The 20,675-nt window shown below is 51.2% G+C and overlaps 1 protein-coding gene across 2 annotated transcripts in view; it reads left to right on the forward strand.

Moving 5' to 3' along the window:
* The window catches only part of RMND1 (required for meiotic nuclear division 1 homolog), a 50,458-nt gene extending 30,557 nt beyond the window's left edge, over positions 1–19,901 (forward strand). For both annotated transcript variants that reach the window (XM_056126190.1, XM_056126191.1), the window contains 3 exons: positions 2,476–2,596; positions 18,937–19,053; positions 19,672–19,901. In XM_056126190.1, coding sequence (XP_055982165.1) covers positions 2,476–2,596; positions 18,937–19,053; positions 19,672–19,713 — 280 coding nt within the window. In that variant the 3' untranslated portion in view covers positions 19,714–19,901. The remainder of the gene's footprint in view (positions 1–2,475; positions 2,597–18,936; positions 19,054–19,671) is intronic.
* Positions 19,902–20,675: the final 774 nt, after the last annotated feature.

The following is a 20,675-nucleotide window of genomic DNA, read 5'->3' on the forward strand; positions in this document are numbered from 1 at the left end:
GGGGAGGCCAAGGATCAAACCCAGAATCTCATATAAGCAAAACATATACTCTGCCACACGCCGGTCTGAGTAGGTCACATTATGGGTCCATTTGCTTCTGTCATTTGCATCTTGACACCATGTTGGTTTTTGTTGCTTTTTTTTTTTAATTGAATCACGGTGAGATGCAGTTACAAAGCTTTCATGTTGGTTTTTGTTGTTGTTGTTTTTTAATTGAATCACCATGAGATGCAGTTACAAAGCTTTCGTGTTTGAGTTTCAGTCATACAATGATCGAGCACCCATCCCTCCACCAGTGCACATTTTCCACCACCAATGTCAGCAGTTTCCCCCTACCCCACCTCCATCCCTCTGTGGCAGACAATTTCCCCCATACTCTCTCTACTTTGGGGCATTACAGCATGTGGGTTTAAAGGGTGTGTATGAGCATGGGTCCTTAGGAGAAGGCTTCGGGTAGGAGATGCTGCTGGGCTGAAGCCCTGGGTTCAGTCTCTGCCCTCAGCAAGTGCGGTGCAGCCCCGCGGACCCTGAACAGTGGCCAGGGCAGGTGTGATCTGCTCCAGCTGCTCGTGAAAAGGATCATGTGTGGGGCTGGATACAAGTTGGAGACCCTGTGTTCAGTCCCCGGCACTGCAAAAAATACATATGTGCCCATCTAGTATGAAGAAATATATATATATATATTTTTTTTTTGTGGGGTGCCACACCTGATGATGTTTGAGGCTGACTTTTTTTTTTTTCGCTCTTTTTTGGGTCACACCCGGCAATGCTCAGGGACTATTCCTGTCTCTGTACTCAGGAATTACTCCTGAGGGACCATATAGGATGCTGGGAATCGAACCCGGGTTGGACACGTGCAAGGCAAACGCCCTATCCGCTGTGCTATCGCTCCAGCCCTAAGGCTGACTCTTGGTTCTGTGCTTGGGGATCAGTCCTGACAATCAGTCCTCGGAGCACCATGTATAGTGCTGGGGATTGAGCCAAGGTTGGCCGCGTGCAAGGTGTATGCTCTACCCACAGGACTAATATATCTGGATATACTACATATACAAAAAATGCTGAATATACTAAAATATCTCTTTTATTATCTCTCCGTCTTCATTATCAAAATTTTAATAAACTAGAAGCTTAAAAATCAAAAAATGGGTTGGAGAGGTAGTGCAGTGGGTAGGGCACTTGCCTGGCTACAGCTGACCCAGGTTCAATCCCCGGCACTCCACATAGTCCCCTGAGCACCACCAGGAGGGATTCCTGAGGACAGAGCCAGGAGTAACCCTTCCCCCACAAATCACAAATCACAAATCATCCTGTTAATCGTCGATTGCCTCGAGCAGGCCCCAGTAACATCTCCTTCATCCTAGCCCTGAGATTATATTCAAGGCTCTTTAGGAGAATGAGACCCATCATTGTTACTGGTATTTGGCATATTGGGTACGCCACGGGGAGTTTGCCAGACTCTGCCGTGTGGGCAGGCTACATTCGGTAGCCTGCCAGTTTGTCCAAAGTAGGAATGAGATATTATAGTCTCTGAGTCTTGGCCATTGATGGGATTACACGGCACCAGGGGGCCAGTTGGTGGGTGTGACCCCCGCCTACTGGAATTTGGAGGATCTGGGTGGAGGATGCTCGGTCCAAATCCGAGTAGGCTTGGAGATCTCGGCCCCGGAACCCGCGTGGCTTTGTCCCTCTGCCAGTACCTTCATGTGTGTGGAGAGTGGTCTCAGCATGGTGGTGGCTGGTCCTGGAGGTCTTTGGCTGCTGGAGCCCTGGTCGGGGCGGGGAGGAAAGCTCAACCCGCTCCCCTCCAAGGGTTTTTGGGGGAAGGGTGGTTGAGCTTTCCACCCTTCCCCAAAAAACCAAAAAAAGAATTGAAAATTTGGTGTTTTTCTGCTTCAACAAATAATATAAATACCAAAGATTCCATTGATGTGTGGTTGCAAATTTTGAAATTCTTTTATAGATTTGTTTCTCTCTCTCTTTTTTTTTCTTTGGAATGGGGGAGAACATGTTCGGACCACACCTGGCACTGCTCAGAGCTTACTTCTGGCTCTGCATTTAGGGATCAGCTCTGGCAGTTCTCGGGGGACCATATGGGATGCTGGGGATCAAACTAAGGTTGTTCGCGCACAAGGCAAGCACCCTACCCACGGTATTATCTCTCAGGTCCCTATTTATATGTTTCTCAGAAGTATTACTAGAGCCAGCAGTTTTGGGGAGGAGGTATGCCTGACAGTGCTCAGGGGCTACTCCTGGCTCTGTGCTCAGGGTTCACTCCTGGTGATGGTAGGGAACTGTACTTGGTACTGGGGAATGGAACTGGGGTCCACCATATGCAAGGCGAGTTCCTTACCCCCTGTACTGACTTCTCATATTCTTTAAAATGTTGTAAAGCAGTATTATGTATAAAATTTAACAGCAACCCTGATTGTTAAAAGATTTAGGGAGGGAAAAAAATCACACTCTTCTTTCTTTAAGACACCGGATAAACTTGAGCTCCGACTTCCTGATCACCCCTGATTTCTACTGGGACAGAGAAAATCTGGAAGAACTTTATGATAAAACCTGCCAGTTCCTCAGCATTAACCGCAGAGTTAAGGTACGTACCTCCCACTTCTGCTGAGATGTGGCCTATGATTTGTCTGATTTGGGTGAAGAGAAATTGTTCCAAAATTTTATGGTTGTGGGGCTGGAGTGATAGTACAGATGGAAGCACATTTGTCTTGCATGTGGCCGACCTGGGTTCGATTCCCAGTATCCTATATGGCCCCCCAAGCACTGCCAGGAGTAATTCCTGAGTGCGGAGCCAGGAGTAACCCCTGTGCATCTCCAGGTGTGACCCAAAAAGCGGGAAAAAATTTTTTTATGGTCATTATTGGGTACTGTAGCATTCATGCTCACGGCCTACCACCCCAAAGTGCCCCCCCCAACCCCACGGTCCCTGTGTCATTTCTGTTCGCCTCCGAGATTTTAAAGTGACGGGGGCTGGTGGGCCGGAGCCTGTCTTGACTGTGAGGAGATCATTTCTCCTATCAGGATTTGTTTAACACAGCCTTTGTTGTTGTTATTATCCTTTCTTGTTTCTTTTTTGAGTCACACTGGGCAGTGCTCAGGGTTTATTCCTAGCTCTGCACTCAGGAATCACTCCTGGTGGGGTTCAGGGGACCATATGGGGTACCAGGGATGCAGGGAGTCATTTTGTTGTCCCTCTGGCCAGTTTCCCGCCTAAGGTATCACAGGATGTTCTGGGGTTCACAGTGCGGACTAGAGAAGATGGGGGTTTGCAGGGCCCCCAGTGTTGCAGGGAAGGTCTCCTGGGGCAAGAGTTCCCGGGTCTCCGAGAGATAGTGCCACAAGTGAGAGGATATGGGTTTCAGGAGGCACCTGGTCCAAGCTGAGGCCCGGCTGGGTCCCTCTAGAACTGGACAGCCGGCTGGGCACCACTCTCTGGAAGGCCAGCCGCCCTCAGGAGCCCAGGAGAGGAGCTGCAAGGGATGGGGGCGCTTGTGCAAGCGGGTTACAAGCAGAAAACTGGGGAGATGGGAGCCAGGGGAAGGGGCGTCTGTGGAGGCCATGCCGGTGCAGGAGGATGGCCCCCTCGGCAGACGCACGCTGAGAGTCGGGACGTCCGAGGCTGGCTTGGTGGTCAGCGCTGCATGCCGCCCTGCCGGTGACTCTCACAGGGACACGCGTGGCACTGCGCTGTTCACGCAGACCTGCCCTGCTCTGCTGTTGTCTTCCCCTATGTCATCCACGTTTCCCTCCCCACCAGTGACAGATCTCTTCTCCCCCCCGCTTTTTTTTTGCTTTCTGGGTCACACCTGGCGATGCTCAGGGGTTCCTCCTGGCTCTGCACTCAGGAGTTAATCCTGGTGGTGCTCTGGGACCATACGGGATGCTGGGACTTGAACCCAGGTCGACCACGTGCAAGGCAAACGCCCTCCCCGCTGTGCTATTACTCCAACCCCCCTTTTTTTTTTTTATAATGTAGGAACACTGGTATTTATTCAGCCATTGATTAAGCTTATTGAATTGGGCATAAACTCCACATTATGGTTATTTTTATCAGAATGTTAATTTTATTATTTTTATTTATTGGGCTGGAGTGATGGCACAGTGGATAGGGCGGTTGCCTTGCACGCCACCGACCCGGCCAACCCAGGTTCGATTCCTCCGCCCTTCTCAGAGAGCCCGGCAAGCTACCGAGAGTATCCCACCTGCACAGCAGAGCCTGGCAAGCTCCCTGTGGCGTATTCAATATGCCAAACACAGTAACAATGAGTCTCACAATGGAGACATTATTGAGCCCGCTCGAGCAAATCGATGAACAATAGTAGGACAGTGTGTGTTGGATTATATAATATATTATTGTTTTATATTCCCCCTTTTAATTGATTCACCATGAGATACAGTTACAAAGCTTTCATGTTTGAGCTTTGGTCATGCAATCATCAAACACCCATCCCTTCACCAGTGCACATTTTCCACCACCAAAATCCCTAGTATTCCCTTCCACCTTACCCCTCACCTCAACCCTTCCCCTGCCTGTGTGGCAGACAATTTCCCCCACACTCTCTCTCTCCTTTAGTTACATTCGATTTTTCGACACCAGTCTCACCACCTCTCAAACCTGCCGAAAAGGCAATGCTAGGCGATTTGTTTTTGTATTGTTATGGATAGACTATGATGTCCAGGAAATTCTGTGTCGTCCTTTTCGGGGAGCTTTACTTTATATATAGTCTCTGGGTCTTGGCCGTTGATGAGATTACATGGTGCCAGAAGCAGTTTGTGGGCCTTCTCCCCTTTTTCTCGCGTGTTTCAGGAATAAAAGTCAGATGGTGTGTGGCTTTTACAGGGGCTGGAGGGGTGTGTTTGAGCTGTACCCATCCACACCCAAGGCTTCTGTGCTCTGGACCTTGTGTGGTGCCAAGGATGGAACTGGGGTCGGCCAAGGCCAGGCAAGTGCCTTGCTTTCATCCTCTTTCCGGTCCCCACATGTGACTCTCTGTTTTAGGGTTGAGGGCTATACCCGGTGGTGCTTGGAGCTTATTCCTGCCTCAGTGCTCTCTGATCATGCCTGGCAGGGCTCAAGGGATCATTTTGAGGATCAGACCTGAGTTGACTGCAGGAAAGGCAAGTGACCCGGCCTTGTGTTATATTAGCTGCATGACATCTTATTATCTAGTTCTTACTGTGGAGAACGTGGCAGGCTACCAAAAGTATCCTGCCCACACGGCAGAGTCTGGCAAACTCCCCGTGGCGTATTCGATATGCAAAAAACAGTAACAGTGATGGGTCTCATTCTCCTGACCTGAAAAAGCCTCGAATGTGGCACTTGCTAAAATCTCAGGGCTAGGACGAAGGAGATGTTACTGGGGACTGCTCAAAGAAATCGATGAATGACAGGATGACAGTGATACAGTGAAATAGTATTAGGGAAGCTTCGCGTCCGAGTTGTTCAAAAATCAAATGAATATGCGCACAAGAAAAAATTAATAATAATGATGCCTTTTTTTTAGTTTTAGAATATAAATTCTAGCCGTAGCAATTGTTTCTGCCCTGTTTGCGTTGGAAATGGGGTTCTCATCTTCTATTTGCAAGGCCGACATCTGGACAGCCACAGCCTCTGCCCAGCCACTGACCATCCCTGGCCTCCTCTCCCTCATCCAACCTTTCGTTTAGGGAGGGAAAATAGATGCTTCAGACTCTTCTACTCACGGTGAAAGGAAAATTACATGACACGCTGGAGGACGCAATTGGTCACTCGGAGCGTCAGGGGCGGGTTAAGGGAGCGTCAGATTTGACGCCCCCAATGGTGTTCTGAAGAAACCCCTGGAGACGGTGACTCAGCAGCATTGGAATTGGGCTGTCATCACTGTTCTCTTGGTTTCACCTTTTTTTTTATTTTTTGGAGGGATGGGGTTGGATCACATCCAGTGATGCTCAGGTCTTACTCCTGCCTCTGGCTTTGTACTCAGGGGTCACTCCTTACGGTGCTTGAGGGACCAGATGGTGCCTGGGACCCAACTCAGTTCAGTTACATGTGAGGCAAGTGCGCTACCCACTGGACCATCGCTCTGGCCCCTGTACTTCATTTTTTGTTCAAGCTTTTCACCCACTTGTAAAATTTAATATTCTTCAGTAGTTTGTTGTACATGAATATGTATATATATATGTATATACACACACACACACACACACACATATACATATCACGGTCCTCCTGTTGTTCATCTACTTGCTCGAGCGGGCCCAGTAACATCGTGAGACTTGTTGTTACTCTGTTTGGCATATCGAATACGTCACGGGGAACTTACCAGGTTTTGCTGTGCGGGCGAGAGACTCTTAGTAGCTTGCTGGGCTCTTGAGAGGGGCAGAGGAATCGAACTGGGGTCGGCCATGTTGGCTGCGTGCAAGGCAAACGCCCTACCCGCTGTGCTATTGCTCCAGTCCATACACACACACACACACACACACACACACACACACACACACAGCATTTTCCCCCCTAAGTATATAGTTTTGGATTTCACTGTGTATGTCTTTGCTTAACAGATATTCCTATGTTTCCTGTTATTGTTTTTTTTAATTGACAATGCCAACGTATTTTCACAATAGTAACAAAAGGAAGGACTGGAGCGGTAGCACAGCGGTAGGGCGTTTGCCTTGCACGCAGCCAACATGGCCGACCCAAGTTCGATTCCTCCGCCCCTCTCGGAGAGCCCGGCAAGCTACCGAGAGTATCTCGCCCGCACGGCAGAGCCTGGCAAGCTCCCCGTGACGTATTCGATATGCCAAACACAGTAACAAGAAGTCTCACGATGGAGACGTTACTGGGCCCGCTCGAGCAAATTGATGAACAACAGGAGGACCGTGACCGTGAAAAAAAGGAAACCGTGATGTTTCTGTTAAAATCAAACTTTCCTTGAGTATGCTCTTCAGTTGGACTTTCTAGAGCTGTATCTAAAGCGTAAGTATCAGTTTTGAAAAAAATGAAAAAAAAAATAAAATAAAGTAGCATGGCAACAGAAATATCACAGAAAGAAATGGGTGTTAGTGGCACAGTTCTAATAGGGCTGTGTATTTAAAACTATATGCATGCTCTTCATATGTACTCAAGCACCATATTTAACAATCCCGCATACATATGCATGTCCATCTGTCACATTTATATTTATCCTTATTCATATCTAGGTAAAATATTTCCCTTAACTCTCACGAGACAAAAAATATTGATCCCCAAGAACTGCATCCCTCCTGTTGTGAAGTCCACTGTGTCCAGTCAGTCCCCCTCACCTGAGAAAGCCTTGCTGCTTTTCCAGCCGTCAGGAAACGACCACAGCCAAAGTAACTCTTAGAACACAGAGCTCGGCCATTTTTGTTTGTTTTATTTGTTTGTGTTGCTGCTTTGGGACCATTCCTAGTGATCCTTCAGGGCTGCTCCCGGGCTTGTGTTCTGAGGCCTGTCCCCGTGTGGGGGGCGTCCGTGCCGTGCAGATGAGGCCTGACCTCATCCGGCACACAGTTCCTGCGTTGTCTGCGTCGCCCCTCTGAGCTTTCCCTGGTCGGGAGGGCTGTCATTTCCCAGGAGACCACTCAGAGCCTCTCCTGCTGGGTTGTGGTGCAGAAAACGTCTTCAGTTCTCATTTGTCCTGGATGGTTTTTATCCTTCCTGTCTCTGCACTCAGAATTATTCCTGCTTGTACTTGGGGGAACCACGTGGGAAACCAGGGATCGAACCCAGGTTGGCCACGTGCATGCGAGGCAGACGCCTTACCTGTTATGCTGTCACTCCAGCCACCCTTCCCTTTGTCCCGGGAGGGTTTCAGGTCAGAGGTCTGTGGTGGATCCCATGTTTCCTCTGCACTTGGGCAGTTTCCTGCTTGCTACTGTAAGTCATCTTCTCTCTCTGGGAGCTCGCTGTTGGGTTCTGGCCATTTTCATTTGTGTTTCTTCGTGGGGTTCTCTTTGGGTTCGTTTTGCCTGGCCCTCGGCAGGTCCCCTGACTCTGCAGGGAAAGTTCTCAGCCAGTATCTCTACCACTCGCTCTTCTTCCCCTTCTCTTTTTCCTCTCTCTATTCTTATGAGTCAGAAATCATTCCTCTGGCCATTGTCCACCAAATATTTTAATCTTTTCTTCAATTTGCTTACATCTCATGTCTGTTGCTTGAGATTTTTTTAAAAATTTTAAATTGTTTTAATTTATTGGGTTTTTTTTTTTTTTGGTGTGTGTGTGTGTGTGTGTGTGTGTGTGTGTGTGTGTGTGTGTAGGAGGTTTGGGCCACACCCAGAGATGCTCAGGGGTTTCTTTTTTTTGGGGGGGGTCACACCCAGCATTGCACAGGGGTTACTTCTGGCACATGCACTCAGGAATCACTCCTGGCAGTACTGGGGGACCATATGGGATGCTGGCAATTGAACTCGGGTCAGCCCTACCCGCTGTGCTATCACTCCAGCCCCAATGCTCAGGGGTTTCTTCTGGCTCTACACTCAGGCGTTACTCCTTTTTTTTCCCCATAGTTTTTAAAATTTATGGGCTGGAGCGATAGCACAGCGGGTAGGGCGTTCGCCTTACACGCGGCCAACATGGCCGACCCGAGTTCGATTCCTCCGCCCCTCTCGGAGAGCCCGGCAAGCTACCGAGAGTATTCGATATGCCAGACACAGTAACAACAAAGTCTCCAATGGAGACGTTACTGGGCCCGCTCGAGCAAATCGACGATCAACGGGAGGGCCTTTACCTTTACCTTACTATTTTTTTAATGAATCACCATGAGATACTGTTACAGACTTAGACTTTCATGATTACGTTTCAGTCATACAATGATCAAGCACCCAACCCTCCACCAGTGCCCATTCTCCACCACCAATGTTCCCAGTATCCCTCCCGCCACCCCCACCCCATCCCCCCTGCCTCTGTGGCAGGCACATTCCCTCTTACTCTCTCTCTCCCTTGGGGTATTATGGTTTGCAATACTGGTACTAAGTGGCCATCATGTTTGGTCCACAGTCTACTTTCAGCACCCATCTCCCATCCCGAGCGAGCCCTCCAAGCATCATTCTCTTAGTAGTCCCTTGTCTATCCCCAGCTATCAGGCATTACTCCTGGTGGTGCTGGGAAACCATATTCAGAGATCAAGCCTGAGTCTGCTACGTGCAAAAGCAAACGCCCTGTTCTGGGTACTAGTCCCTTTATTGCTTTTTTTTTTTTTCTTTTTTGGGAAACACCTGGCAATGCACAGGAGTTACTCCTGGCTCTGCACTCAGGAATTACCCCTAGCGGTCCACTTTATTGCTCTTTTTAATTTTTATGGACCTTGAGAGCTTGTTTGGAGGTTCTAGCAGGGGAGTGCAGCTACTCGTATACCCTCGACCGAAGACCAGTCCGTCTCTATTCGGACTGTTCTCTTCGACCGAGCACGCGGCTTCGGGAGGGACGCACATGGAGCGGTGAGGGAGGAAGGGGACACCCACCTAGCCAGCCAGATCAGCCAAATCAACCCTGGCAATCAATGGGGTGACAGATGTAGCAGATTTGTTTTAAATTTGTTTTCTTATTGGGGGGCAAGGGGCTGGGGCCACACCCAACAGTACCAAGGGTCTCTTCCTAGCTCTGCTCAGGTGACCGTGTGTTATATATATATATATATATATATATATATATATATATATATATATATATTTTGCATTTTGGATCACACCCAGCAATGCACAGGGGTTACTCCTGGCTCATGCAATCAGGAGTTACTCCTGGCGGTACCGGGGGACCATATGGGATGCTGGGAATCGAACTCTGGTCAGCCGCGTGCCCTACCCGCTGTGCTATCACTCCAGCCCAGTGATGAAGGATTTAAATCAGGGTGGGCAGGGTGCCTTCCCTGAGGGCCTCTCTCCAGCCCCACCTCTCCTGTTTGTGTCGGGTCTTTTGTTCTGCCTCCAAACACACAGACTTGGTTTTCTGCTTCCCTGACTCGAGGCCCTATTAGCCTCTTCAGTTCTTTCTTTGTGGACTGAACCCAGCAGTGCTCAGGGCTTCCTCCTCACCAGACTCGGGGGCACCTTCTGTGGTGCCAGGGCACAAATCCAGCGAGCCAGGAGCCAGCGACCTGCCCTCCTGTGTCCTATGGCTCCAGCCCCAGCGCCTCTGGTGCTCGTGGAATGAATTCCGTGACATCCTGCATCGATTTTTCTCCGAGCTGAGTGACTGGCTCCACCTGAGCTTTCTTCGTTTCAGCTCGCAGCAAAGGAGACTGTTCGCCCGAAGTCATCCTCAGACCATATCAAGGGGTGTGGTAAACCTGAGAGGGCGTCCCTGGGCTTCAGTCCCCATATCCCAAAGCCACCAGATTCCTTTTTGAAGTAGCACTGTAGCACTGTTCTCCCGTTGTTCATCGATTTGCTCGAGCGGGCACCAGTAACATCTCCATCGTGAGACTTGTTGTTACTGTGTTTGGTGTATCGAATATGCCATGGGGAGCTTGCCAGGCTCTGCCGTGCAGATGGGATACTCTCGGTAGCTTGCCGGGCTCTCCAGGTCGGCTGCGTGCAAGGCAAACGCCCTACCTGCTTTTTTTTGGGGGGGGGGGGTCACACCCGGCAATGCACAGAGTTTACTCCTGGCTCTGCACTCAGGAATTACCCATGGCAGTGCTTAGGGGACCCTATGGGAATTGAACCTGGGTCGTCAGCGTGCAAGGCAAATGCCCCACCCGCTGTGCTATTGCTCCAGCCCTACCCACTGTGCTACTTTAATGGACACCATAACCCCCGACACAGAGCACTGACACCTGAAAGCTGCAGGGTGGGGTCTGGGCAGGGCCACCGCTGCTGGGCTCTGAGAAGGCGGGCACGGGGCACCCTCTGAACCTCACCACTGTCACGAGGCCCTGTCCATGACCAAGGTCGGGGGATGCAGGCAGCTCTCATCTGCGGGGCTCACTCTGCAGCCCCGGGTGCTGCACACAGGAAGCCCAGCCTCCTGGGCCGGGGCAGGGATGGGGGGATGGGGGAGGAAGTGGCTCACCACAGCCACACTGCCATCCTCCGCCTCGAGCAGCCCCAAGAGTCCACAGACAAGCCGCTTGGGCTCTCATTTGTCCCAGCTTTAGGGTTGCTGTGTGTGATGATTCTTTTTTTTTTCTTTTTCTTTTTGGGTCACACTCGGCGATGCTCAGGGGTTCCTCCGGGCTCTGCACTCAGGAATGACTCCTGGCGGTGCTCAGGGGACCATATGGGACACTGGGGATTGAACCCGGGTCGGCTGCATGCAAGGCAAACACTCTACCCACTGTGCTATCGCTCTTTCTCTTCACGCAGCCGGAGAACAGTTAGAAAATGGGCGCCCTCTAAGCAGGGCTGACAGATGTTAGCAACCAGCGGAGCTGCTTGGTGTGATATGTTGTTTTGTGTTTTCACCATCAAGCCTGTGGCCAGGGTGGGGTCAGCTCTGGGTGGAGCACGCATGCCTTCCCGGTGTTTGATCCCACTGAGCACTGCCAGCCCGAGCACCAGGCCTGCAGCCTGGTGCCCCCTCACCCCGTCACAAAGAGAAGGGGAGAAACGTGAGAATGGCATGCTGCTGAGAACCAGACAGAGAGAGGTACAAGTGATACGAACTGTTTCATAAAGTCGAAGGCCCCAGATTCAGAAGTTACATCTGGAAACCCAGTTCTAATAAAATTCCCAGTTTTGTTTGTTTAGTTTTAGATTGGGGGGTGGGGGTGGTGGGGGTGGTATCCCAAAGAACCCCAGCCAGGCTCGGGGGGGTTCCTCCTGGCTCTGCACTCAGGAATTAGTCCAGGTGGGCTTGGGGGACCATAAGGGATTTAGGCCATAGAACCCCGGGTTGACCATGTCAAAGGCAAATGCCCAACCCACCAACCGAACTCTCTTTTGACTCCTCAATTTCAAATTCCCAATTTTAGCAAAGGGCAAAGTTGGGGGCCAGAGAGATAGTACAGCAGGCGGGGCATATACCTCACACCTGGCTGACCCAACTTCGATCCCCAGCACCCCATATGGTCCCCCAAGCCCACCACAAGTGACCCTTGAGCACAGAGCCAGGAGTAAGCTCTGAGCACTGCTAGGTTTGCACCCCCCCAAAAAAAATAAAACCAAAAAAAAGAGAGAGAGAGAAATCGAAAACAAACAAAAAAACCAAAACAAAAGGGCAAGGTGGATTCCAAGGCCTGTAGTGACAGGCCATCTGCTCCTTGGCCGGTCACCTTTAGGCCACATCTGAGCTGGTCACCTGCAGGCCCCTTTTTCTCTCCAGCTTCCTGGGGTGTAGGGGGAGGGGGTCTCCCGTTCGTTCCTGAGCATCTTATGGCCTGGTCCCTCCAGCCATAAAGGGAGCAAGATCGTCACAAGGGCACTGGGTGGCTTTTGATCTGAAGGGGGGGACGGGTGTGACAGGCCATCTGAGAACCTCTGTCCAGTGCCGTCACGTTGAGTGAAGGCTTCCACGTGGAAAAAATCCCTCCCACATTGGAGAGGGACGCCAACATGCAGCTCAGGCCAGAGACATATAGCACAGGGCTAAAGTGCTCGCCATGCACGCGGCCAACCCAAGCCTGGTCCCAGTACCCCAGATGATCCCCAGAGCTCTGCCGGACCAGCTGACAATTGAGCAGCCTTGATCCTTTATTTCAGACAGCCTTTTTTTTTTTTTTTTTTTTTTTTGCTTTTTGGGTCACACCCGGCAATGCTCAGGGCTTCCTCCTGGCTCTGCACTCAGAAATTAACCCTGTCGGTGCTCAGGGGACCATATGGGATGCTGGGAATCAAACCCGGGTTGGCCATGTGCAAGGCAAACACCCTACCTGCTGTGCTATTGCTCCAGCTCCTCAGACAGCCTCTTATACATCTCTCTAAGGAACTTGGCAGGTAAAATCGTCCATTGTCATTGCAAAAAAACATATTTCCAAGATCATACATTTCTTTGATCATAACAAACATAGGATGCATAATATAATGAAAACAATGTTACTTAGATCAGGAGGGGGGGAATAAGAACAAGGTAGAAAGAATAGCAAAGTATACTGAGGAACACTCTGACCCTTCCTGTGGACTTTTCACCATTTACCAAGGTGTTATTTCCTGCGTATGCCACAAACTCACAATGCATCCATTTCTTATTAACTTCTCTTGTAAACTGAGGATGATGAAGTATTAACTTCTCTGAAGGCTTGAGTTAGCGACACAGTGACTCACAATCACGATCATCCTGTTGTTCATCGATTGCCTCGAGCAGGTACCAGTAATGTCTCCTTCGTCCTAGCCCTGAGATTTTCAAAAGTGCCATATTCAAGGCTCTTTCAGGGTTAGGAGAATGAGACCCTTCATTGTTACTGGTATTTGGCATATTGCATACGCCACAGGGAGTTTGCCAGACTCTGCCATGTGGGCAGGTTACATTCAGTAGCCTGCCAGTTTGTCCAAAGTAAGAATGACATAATATGACATAATGACTACTCCACGTATTAGAGGCGGCAGGACAGAGAGCTATGCCAACTACACTTGGCCCTCTGAGTGAGGCAGCGCTCAGAGCTAGGTCCACGTAAGGACCCTACATTAGCGGGCAGAGCCCCTCCAGGGGTGATCCCAGAGTGCAGAAGCCAGGAACAAGCCCTGGGCACAGCCGGGGAGGGGCGGGGGAGCAGTCGCCACCTTCTCCCTCCGAAAATTCATCTCTGCATGCCAGGAATTCCTAAAAGTCCGCCAGGATTTGTCTTCTGTCTTTTCTTTTTTCTTTTTGGGTCACACCCAGCGATGCACGGGGGTTACTCCTGGCTCTGCGCTCAGGAATTACCCCTGTCGGTGCTCAGGGGACCATATGGGATACTGGGAATCGAACCAGGGTTGCCGTGTACAAGGCAAACGCCCTACCCGCTGCTCTATTGCTCCAGTCCCAGGATTTGTCTTTTGGAGCAATAAATGGTTCAAGAGTCCTTTGAAGTCACCACGTAGATGACATGTTCCTCGAACATTTGCTGGACCGTTTGCTGGAACAGGGTGAGATTACTAAAGGTGGGTGGGGTGGCCAGGAGGAGCAGGAGTTAGTGACTGGAGTCACAGCCGTGGGCACCTCTCCCGGTAAAGCAGGAGGCGATCTGAGGGGCTTTGCCCCCTAGACCAACTTGGGCACTTGCTCCAGACCGGGCATGACGAGTTCCAAGGGCCCCGATGGGGACCAGCAATATGGAAAGCACACTTTTTTTTTTTTTTGGCTTTTGGGTAATACCCAGGAATGCTGGGGGTTACTCCTGGCTCTGCACTCAGGAATTCAGGAATCCCTGTGGGTGATGCTGGAGGAACAATAGAGGATGCCGAGGATTGAACCGGGTCAGCTGTGTGCAAGGCGAACACCCGGGCTGTACTATCTCTCTCGGCTAAGCACTTTCTAAGCCTGCAGGCAGCAGGCCAAGGAGCTACTTTTGATGTAGCGGGATTAGATACTTTGTTTCTCAAACATCTTCCTTTCCTGTAACAACTACTGCTCGGGCTTCTGACCCTCCTATGACTTGCTGGCATCTGTCTCCAACCCCATCAGCCACCGGTCCTCTCTTTCGGCCACCTGCTCAGCTCAGCCTATGAGGGTCCCTCACATTTTGTCACCCCGGCCCTTGCTTGGGGGGGGAGCTCTCGGGGGTCTTGGGTGACCCTGGACATCTCCATCTCTCGGTGGTCGCCCGTGTTCCCATCTATGCAGCAGAGGTGAGCTGGGCCCTACCCTACCCCGCCTCACTGCCATTTCCACAGCGCCCACAGCCGCCTCCACACACCCTGCCACACTCCAAGGCCCCATCATTATTCTTTCTGCCAGGTTGAGGGTCTGGGAGCGGCACCTCTCACGGGTGAGTCTTGGTTGGCCTCTAACCTCGCTTGCAGGTCTGCCGCTGCCATCAGACTGTACTGGCCTCTTTTGTCTCCTGAGTGATGCGACGAGCCTTCTGGCCCTGGAAGTGGTCAGAGGGTAGCCAAGAGTCCCCCCACCTTCCCGCCCTGGCACTGGCCTAGTGAGGTTGGCCCCTCCACCCCCTACCCCCGAACCCCCCTCCCCTGTAGACTCTGTAGCGAAATGAACTTGCAAACAGGATTCGGTGGAACTCTGGCTTACTGAGGGCCAAAGTTAACCTGGTTTGGGTTTGATTTTTTTGTGGGATTGGTGTTGAGGCCACACCCAGCGGTGCTCAGGGCTGATTCCTGGCTCTGTGCTCAGGGATCCCTCCTGCAGGGCTGGCCACTGAAGGTGTGAGCCTCAGTGGGTGAGACGAGCGTCTTTCCCTGATTGTCATCCCTCCGCCCCTCCCCCAGATTCTGTGCAGGACAGAAGTGTGGGAATAGGAGTGTCTGCTGCACATGGGCCCCAGGGATGGGGTGCCAAGGGGGAACCCCCAAAATAACATCATTCGCTTGGCATTTTTTTTTTCTTTTTGGGTCATACCCAGCGATGCACAGAGGTTACTCCTGACTCTGCACTCAGGAATTACCCCTGTCAGTGCTCGGGGGACCATATGGGATGCTGGGAATCGAACCTAGGTCGTCCACGTGCAAGGCAAAGGCCCCTACCCACTGTGCTGTCGCTTCGGCCCTCACCTGGCAGCTTTAAGGCTCATGACACGGTCTGGGTTTGGTCGAGAGGCAGGATAAAGTGCTGTGCGGTAGGGTGGGCCAAGCTGGGGTCTCACAGCGGCCTCCTTCAGAGGGGTTTTGGGGGATGGAGCCATCAGGCGGTACTGGGCTGGTTGGCAGCATCACAGGGTTGGAAAGTGGCCAGAGAGTAGCCAAGAGTCCAGTGGAAGGGAGCGGGCAGTACTTCCTGACCAGGGGTACAGTGAAGGGTACGCTAAGTGTACTAGCCCTGAGGCCATAGGGTTTCACAGAGCCCCCCCCCCCCCCCAAGATCTGAGCGGATGGCGCCACCTGGCCTGTGGTTAGACTCAGTGCTCCGAGATGACCTTTGGGTCAGGGTGGCTGTCACAAGCAGGGTCAGGACCTGTGACAGATATCCACCCTGTTCCGGATGAGGACTCACCTGGCAGTACTCAGGGCTAACTCCTGCCTCTGTGTTCAGGGATCATTCCTGGCGGGCTCCTGGGGCCATGTAGAGGTGCCAAGGATTAAACCTGGTTCGGCCACATGCAAGGCAAGCGCCCTACCCGCTGGACTCGGGCCCCAAAAGGCAAATTTCAGTATGTTCGAGATTTCCAGGTCACATGACGAAACGTAAGGAGGAAACAATCTGTGTGCTGGACACTTAGTGCACTGCTAGGAGTGACAACCCCCTCCCACCCTCGACACACACACACACATACACACACACACACACACACACACACCCCATCCAAAGTAAGTATAGAGGATAGAGCCAGGACTCGAACCCAGGGCAAGTTACAACCTGGCCAGATTCCAGCTCCCGGCTACAGAGGGCAGCGCAGAGCCAGTGTGGGAGCCCCAAGTGGGGACTGAGTAAGGGTCTGTGTCCTGCGTGACGGCCCCAGCCACGGATGTTCTCACTGAGAGACAGGCTGTCCGAGGCGCCGGCAGGAAGCCCAGCGGGTGTTTTCCAGCCAGCTAGAAATGCAGTACGCAGCCAAGTCAGGTCTCATTTACACGGAGAACTTTTTTGGAAAGTGACTGTAGTTTACTTTTTATTTATTTTTGGTTTTGCAGTATACCCAGAGATTACTCCTGGTGGTGCTTGGGTGGGTGGCCTTATGGGGTGTCAGGGATCGAACATGGGTCGGCCACATACAAGGCAAACTTCCCACCTGCTGTTCTATTGCTCCAGCCCCCAAATAACTATATTTGAAACGGGACTTTTCCAAGTTGTAGGGGCCGCCTTTTTGTATTGGAGATGAACTCCGGCAGTGATTGAGCCTTGTTTAGCATCTCGGATGCCACAGAGGGAAAAGGCCTGGTGGCCTCCTCTACGGCAGGCGTTGGCTGGCCTGCTATCTGGGGATACTTTCATCTCACTGATGGTATTTCCTAGGCCAGACCTTCTGGAAACTAAGGGACAGCATGGTCAGTGCCCAAACATCACAGAAATAGTGATGGTGGGTACAGCTGATCCGAGTCGAAGGGCATCGACGCGGACCAGACTGGGTAGTCTCTTGCATAGCTTGAGACAATAACCAGCCCAGGACATAGCCTGGGTTCAATGGCCAGCCTCCCCTGTAGTCCTTTGAACACAGCCAGGGGAATTCCTGAGTGCAGAGCCCTGAGTAAAGCCCTTAGCATCACTGGGTGTGGCCTGAAAAGCAAACAAGCCAAGGAAAGGCAGGGGGAAGAAAAGGCCAGGGAGACACCCAGAGGGCTGGTGCTTGTGAAAGAATCACTGGGGATCGCCCCAAAGCAAAAAAAACAAACCAAAAAAAAAAAAAAAAGTTGAATCTCTGTTAAAAAGTATCTAGAAGGCAGTGAAGGGTGTGGGAGGGTGGGTCGTGGCTCCGCCCTGGACCTGCCTCTGACCCGTGAGGCCCCAGGCGGGTTCAGTTTCTGGCACTGCAGAAACTTCTGGAAGTTCTGGATGAAGGGAAGAAGGCACTCTGACGTGTGCTTCCTGGGGGCAGTCTGCCCTGTGCTCAGGGTGACTACAGCCTCGTCACTGCACAGACACGCTCTGAGCAGCTCCTCAGCTGTGCTCTGGCTCTTCCAAGCCTCATCATACCAGCACCTTCAGCGTCCCCTGAAGTAATCCAAGGGACAAACTACTCTTATGGGGTTTGGAGGGGGGATTTTTGGGGCCACACCCCAGAGATGCTCAGGGTTTCCTCCTGGCTCTACGGCTCAAGAATTACTCTTGGTGGTGCTTGGGGGGACCCTGTGATATGCCAGAGATCGAACCTGGGTCAGCCGCGTGCAAGGCAAACACTCTACCCACTGTACTGTCACTGTCCTCCCGTTCATCGATTTTCCCGAGTGGGCCCAGTAACGTCTCCATCGTGAGAGTTTGTTGTTACTGTGTTTGGCATATTGAATACATCAGGGGTAGCTTGCCAGGCTTTGCTGTGTGGGCAAGATACTCTTCAGTAGCTTGCTGGGCTCTCCAAGAGGGGCGGAGAAATCAAACTCAGGTCGGCCATGTTGGCTGCATGCAAGGCAAACGCCTTACCTGCTGTGCTGTCGCTCCAGCCCACCCACCATACTATGGCTCTTGAAACCCAACTACTTTTAAAACGTGTCCCCATTGGAGGTGGGAAATGTGCCCCGGTGAAGGGACCAGTGTTGGAACACTTTGTAGCTGGAACCCCAATCATGAACAACTTTGTAACTGTGTGTCCCATAGTGATACAGTCTAAAAAGAAAATGTGTCCCCAGTGTCCAAAAAGTGCAATCCAAGAAGATTAAAGAGGAGAGACTTGCCACTGTTATTTGGGGGTACAGAATGCACATGTTGCAGGTTAATGCTGAGAGCAGCGCCACCTAGTGGCAAGTGTGCAGCACCTCGAGTGTCCTGGGTCTGACCGTGGGACTTGGTAGTTTTTTGGCACATCTAAGCGGTGCTCAGGCATCACTTCTGGTGGGGATCAGGGGACTGCAGGAATCAAACATGGGTCAGCCGTGTGCAAAGCAAACACCCTAAGTACTGTATTGTTGCTCCGGCTCCCGAACCGTTAAAAGCTTACAAATATGAGCAAGCTTCAGTTGCTGGGGTGTTGGTGCTCCAAGATTATTCCTGGCAGTGCTCGGAATAAGCACTACCGGAGGTCAAGCCAGGGTCAGCCACATGCAAGTGCTTTTTCTCGTGCGTCTAGCCCAGGCAAAGTATTTCTTGGGGTAAACTTGTGCATGAGAAAACATCTATAGGTAGATCCTGGGGACACTTGCCTTTGGGGGGGGGGGGGAACGCTGAGGAACAAGAACTCACACAGCCCTATTTCCTGAATGTGTTTAAATACATGTAGGCTATTTCTTGAAACTTTCCTGATGCAGGTCATGAATGAGAAGCTGCAGCACTGCATGGAGCTCACCGACCTGATGCGCAACCACCTCAATGAGAAGCGGGCACTGCGCCTGGAGTGGATGATCGTCATCCTCATCACCATAGAGGTGAGCGAAAGTACAAGCCAGAAGGGGCCTGGAGCCATAGAACAGTGGGGAAGGTGTTTGCCTGGCACCCAGCCAGCCTGGGTTCAATCACCGCCCCAGCATCCTGCATTGGCCTGTGAGCATGAGTTGTAATTCCTGGGTGCAGAGCCAGGAGGAACCCCAGAGGATTTGGGTGTGGCCCAAATACACACGCCCCCAAAAAACCCACATAGAAAATGATGGGGAAACCTATCACTGTGTTTCAAGTCTGCTTTGCCATGTCAGAGGTGACTACCATATTTTCCATGTGCACGATTTCTGAAATAGCCCCATTTAAAAAAAAAAAAAAGCCTTTAGAGGGAAAGCTCTGGCTATATATTAGCAGTAGCTCCCACCCAGAGCTCCAGGGTAGGAGAAGGGTCTTTTCTTCTTAGGGGTATTTTTTTTTTAATCTAATCGCCAGGAGAGCCACAGTGACAAAGTTGTTCAAGATTGGGCTTCAGCCATACAATGTTCCAACACCCGCCCCTTCACCAGGGCACATTTCCCACCATCAAGGTTTAGGGGCATTTTTATTAATCCCATCTGAGAAGCCACTTTGTACCTAGGATGTGTTACAGTTCATTCTTTCACCCCCAGGTAATGTTTGAGCTGGGGCGAGTATTTTTTCATATCAAGTGATGACCCCAGAGAAGTGTTACAAGAGATCCAAGTTCTACAATCAAAGGAGAGTGTTCACTACTGGGGGGGGTTGGGAGAGTCTCTTATTTAATAAGTATTTAATTTTTTAATCAAGAAATCGTTAAGAAATTTTCAGCTCCTAAATGCATTGCTGCTTGAATAAAATTTATGAATATGTGGAATCCGTATCACTGAATTTTTCATTTTTACCATTTTTTTTAAAAATCAAGTTCCATTTCATGACTCGCCTGATTACCCTGTATGATTATCACACTGGTTTTAAACATCACTGACACCAATTTAAAAAGCTTCCCCGTAACAGTTGCGGCCGTGGGAAGCGCAGTGCAGCGGGTGCAGCGCTGTACCTCGTGCCGGGGAGTTTCCCGCCGAGACTGTGAACACTCTTTGTATGCAAAGAGCTACTGCTCGGAGGGGCGCGCTTGCTTCAGTCTAACCACTGCAGATCCTATCCCGTGGCTGCATCGCACACGATGTATACTATCCAAGTACACACCGGCCAGTTCTGTTCGTGCATCCAGGCGCCCTACCTGCTGCTGCATGGCTCTGTAAGCAGAGGCCACTGCCAGGGAAGCATCCCCGTCTCTCACCCCATAAGCCATTTCAGAGTCCCACACCCAATGCACCCAGATGAAGGCTGGGCTCGCATTCACCCCGAGGTCCCAGCACCCACCTCAGGCTCCTTCTTGGTCCCCCCCATCCCCCCCCGGCCCTGCTGCAGCTAGAGCACGCTCAGTCACTCAAAGAGCCCAGGGGCAGTGGCCACAGCACAGCACACCAAAACAACACACAAACATTCTGCAAAGCACCAAAGCATGGAAACTCTGTTATCAGAGTCACACTGTGCGGTTAAAGGGGACCGAGTTTTCCTTTCTGGTAGAGGCGCGTGCTGGGGAGGGCTGCAGTGCTGAGACCGAGGCTGACCGCAGGGACCAGCAGAGGTG

The sequence above is a fragment of the Sorex fumeus genome, unplaced genomic scaffold (genome assembly GCF_029834395.1).
Source record: "Sorex fumeus unplaced genomic scaffold, SorFum_2.1 ptg000061l, whole genome shotgun sequence".
In the NCBI taxonomy this organism is placed as follows: domain Eukaryota; kingdom Metazoa; phylum Chordata; class Mammalia; order Eulipotyphla; family Soricidae; genus Sorex; species Sorex fumeus.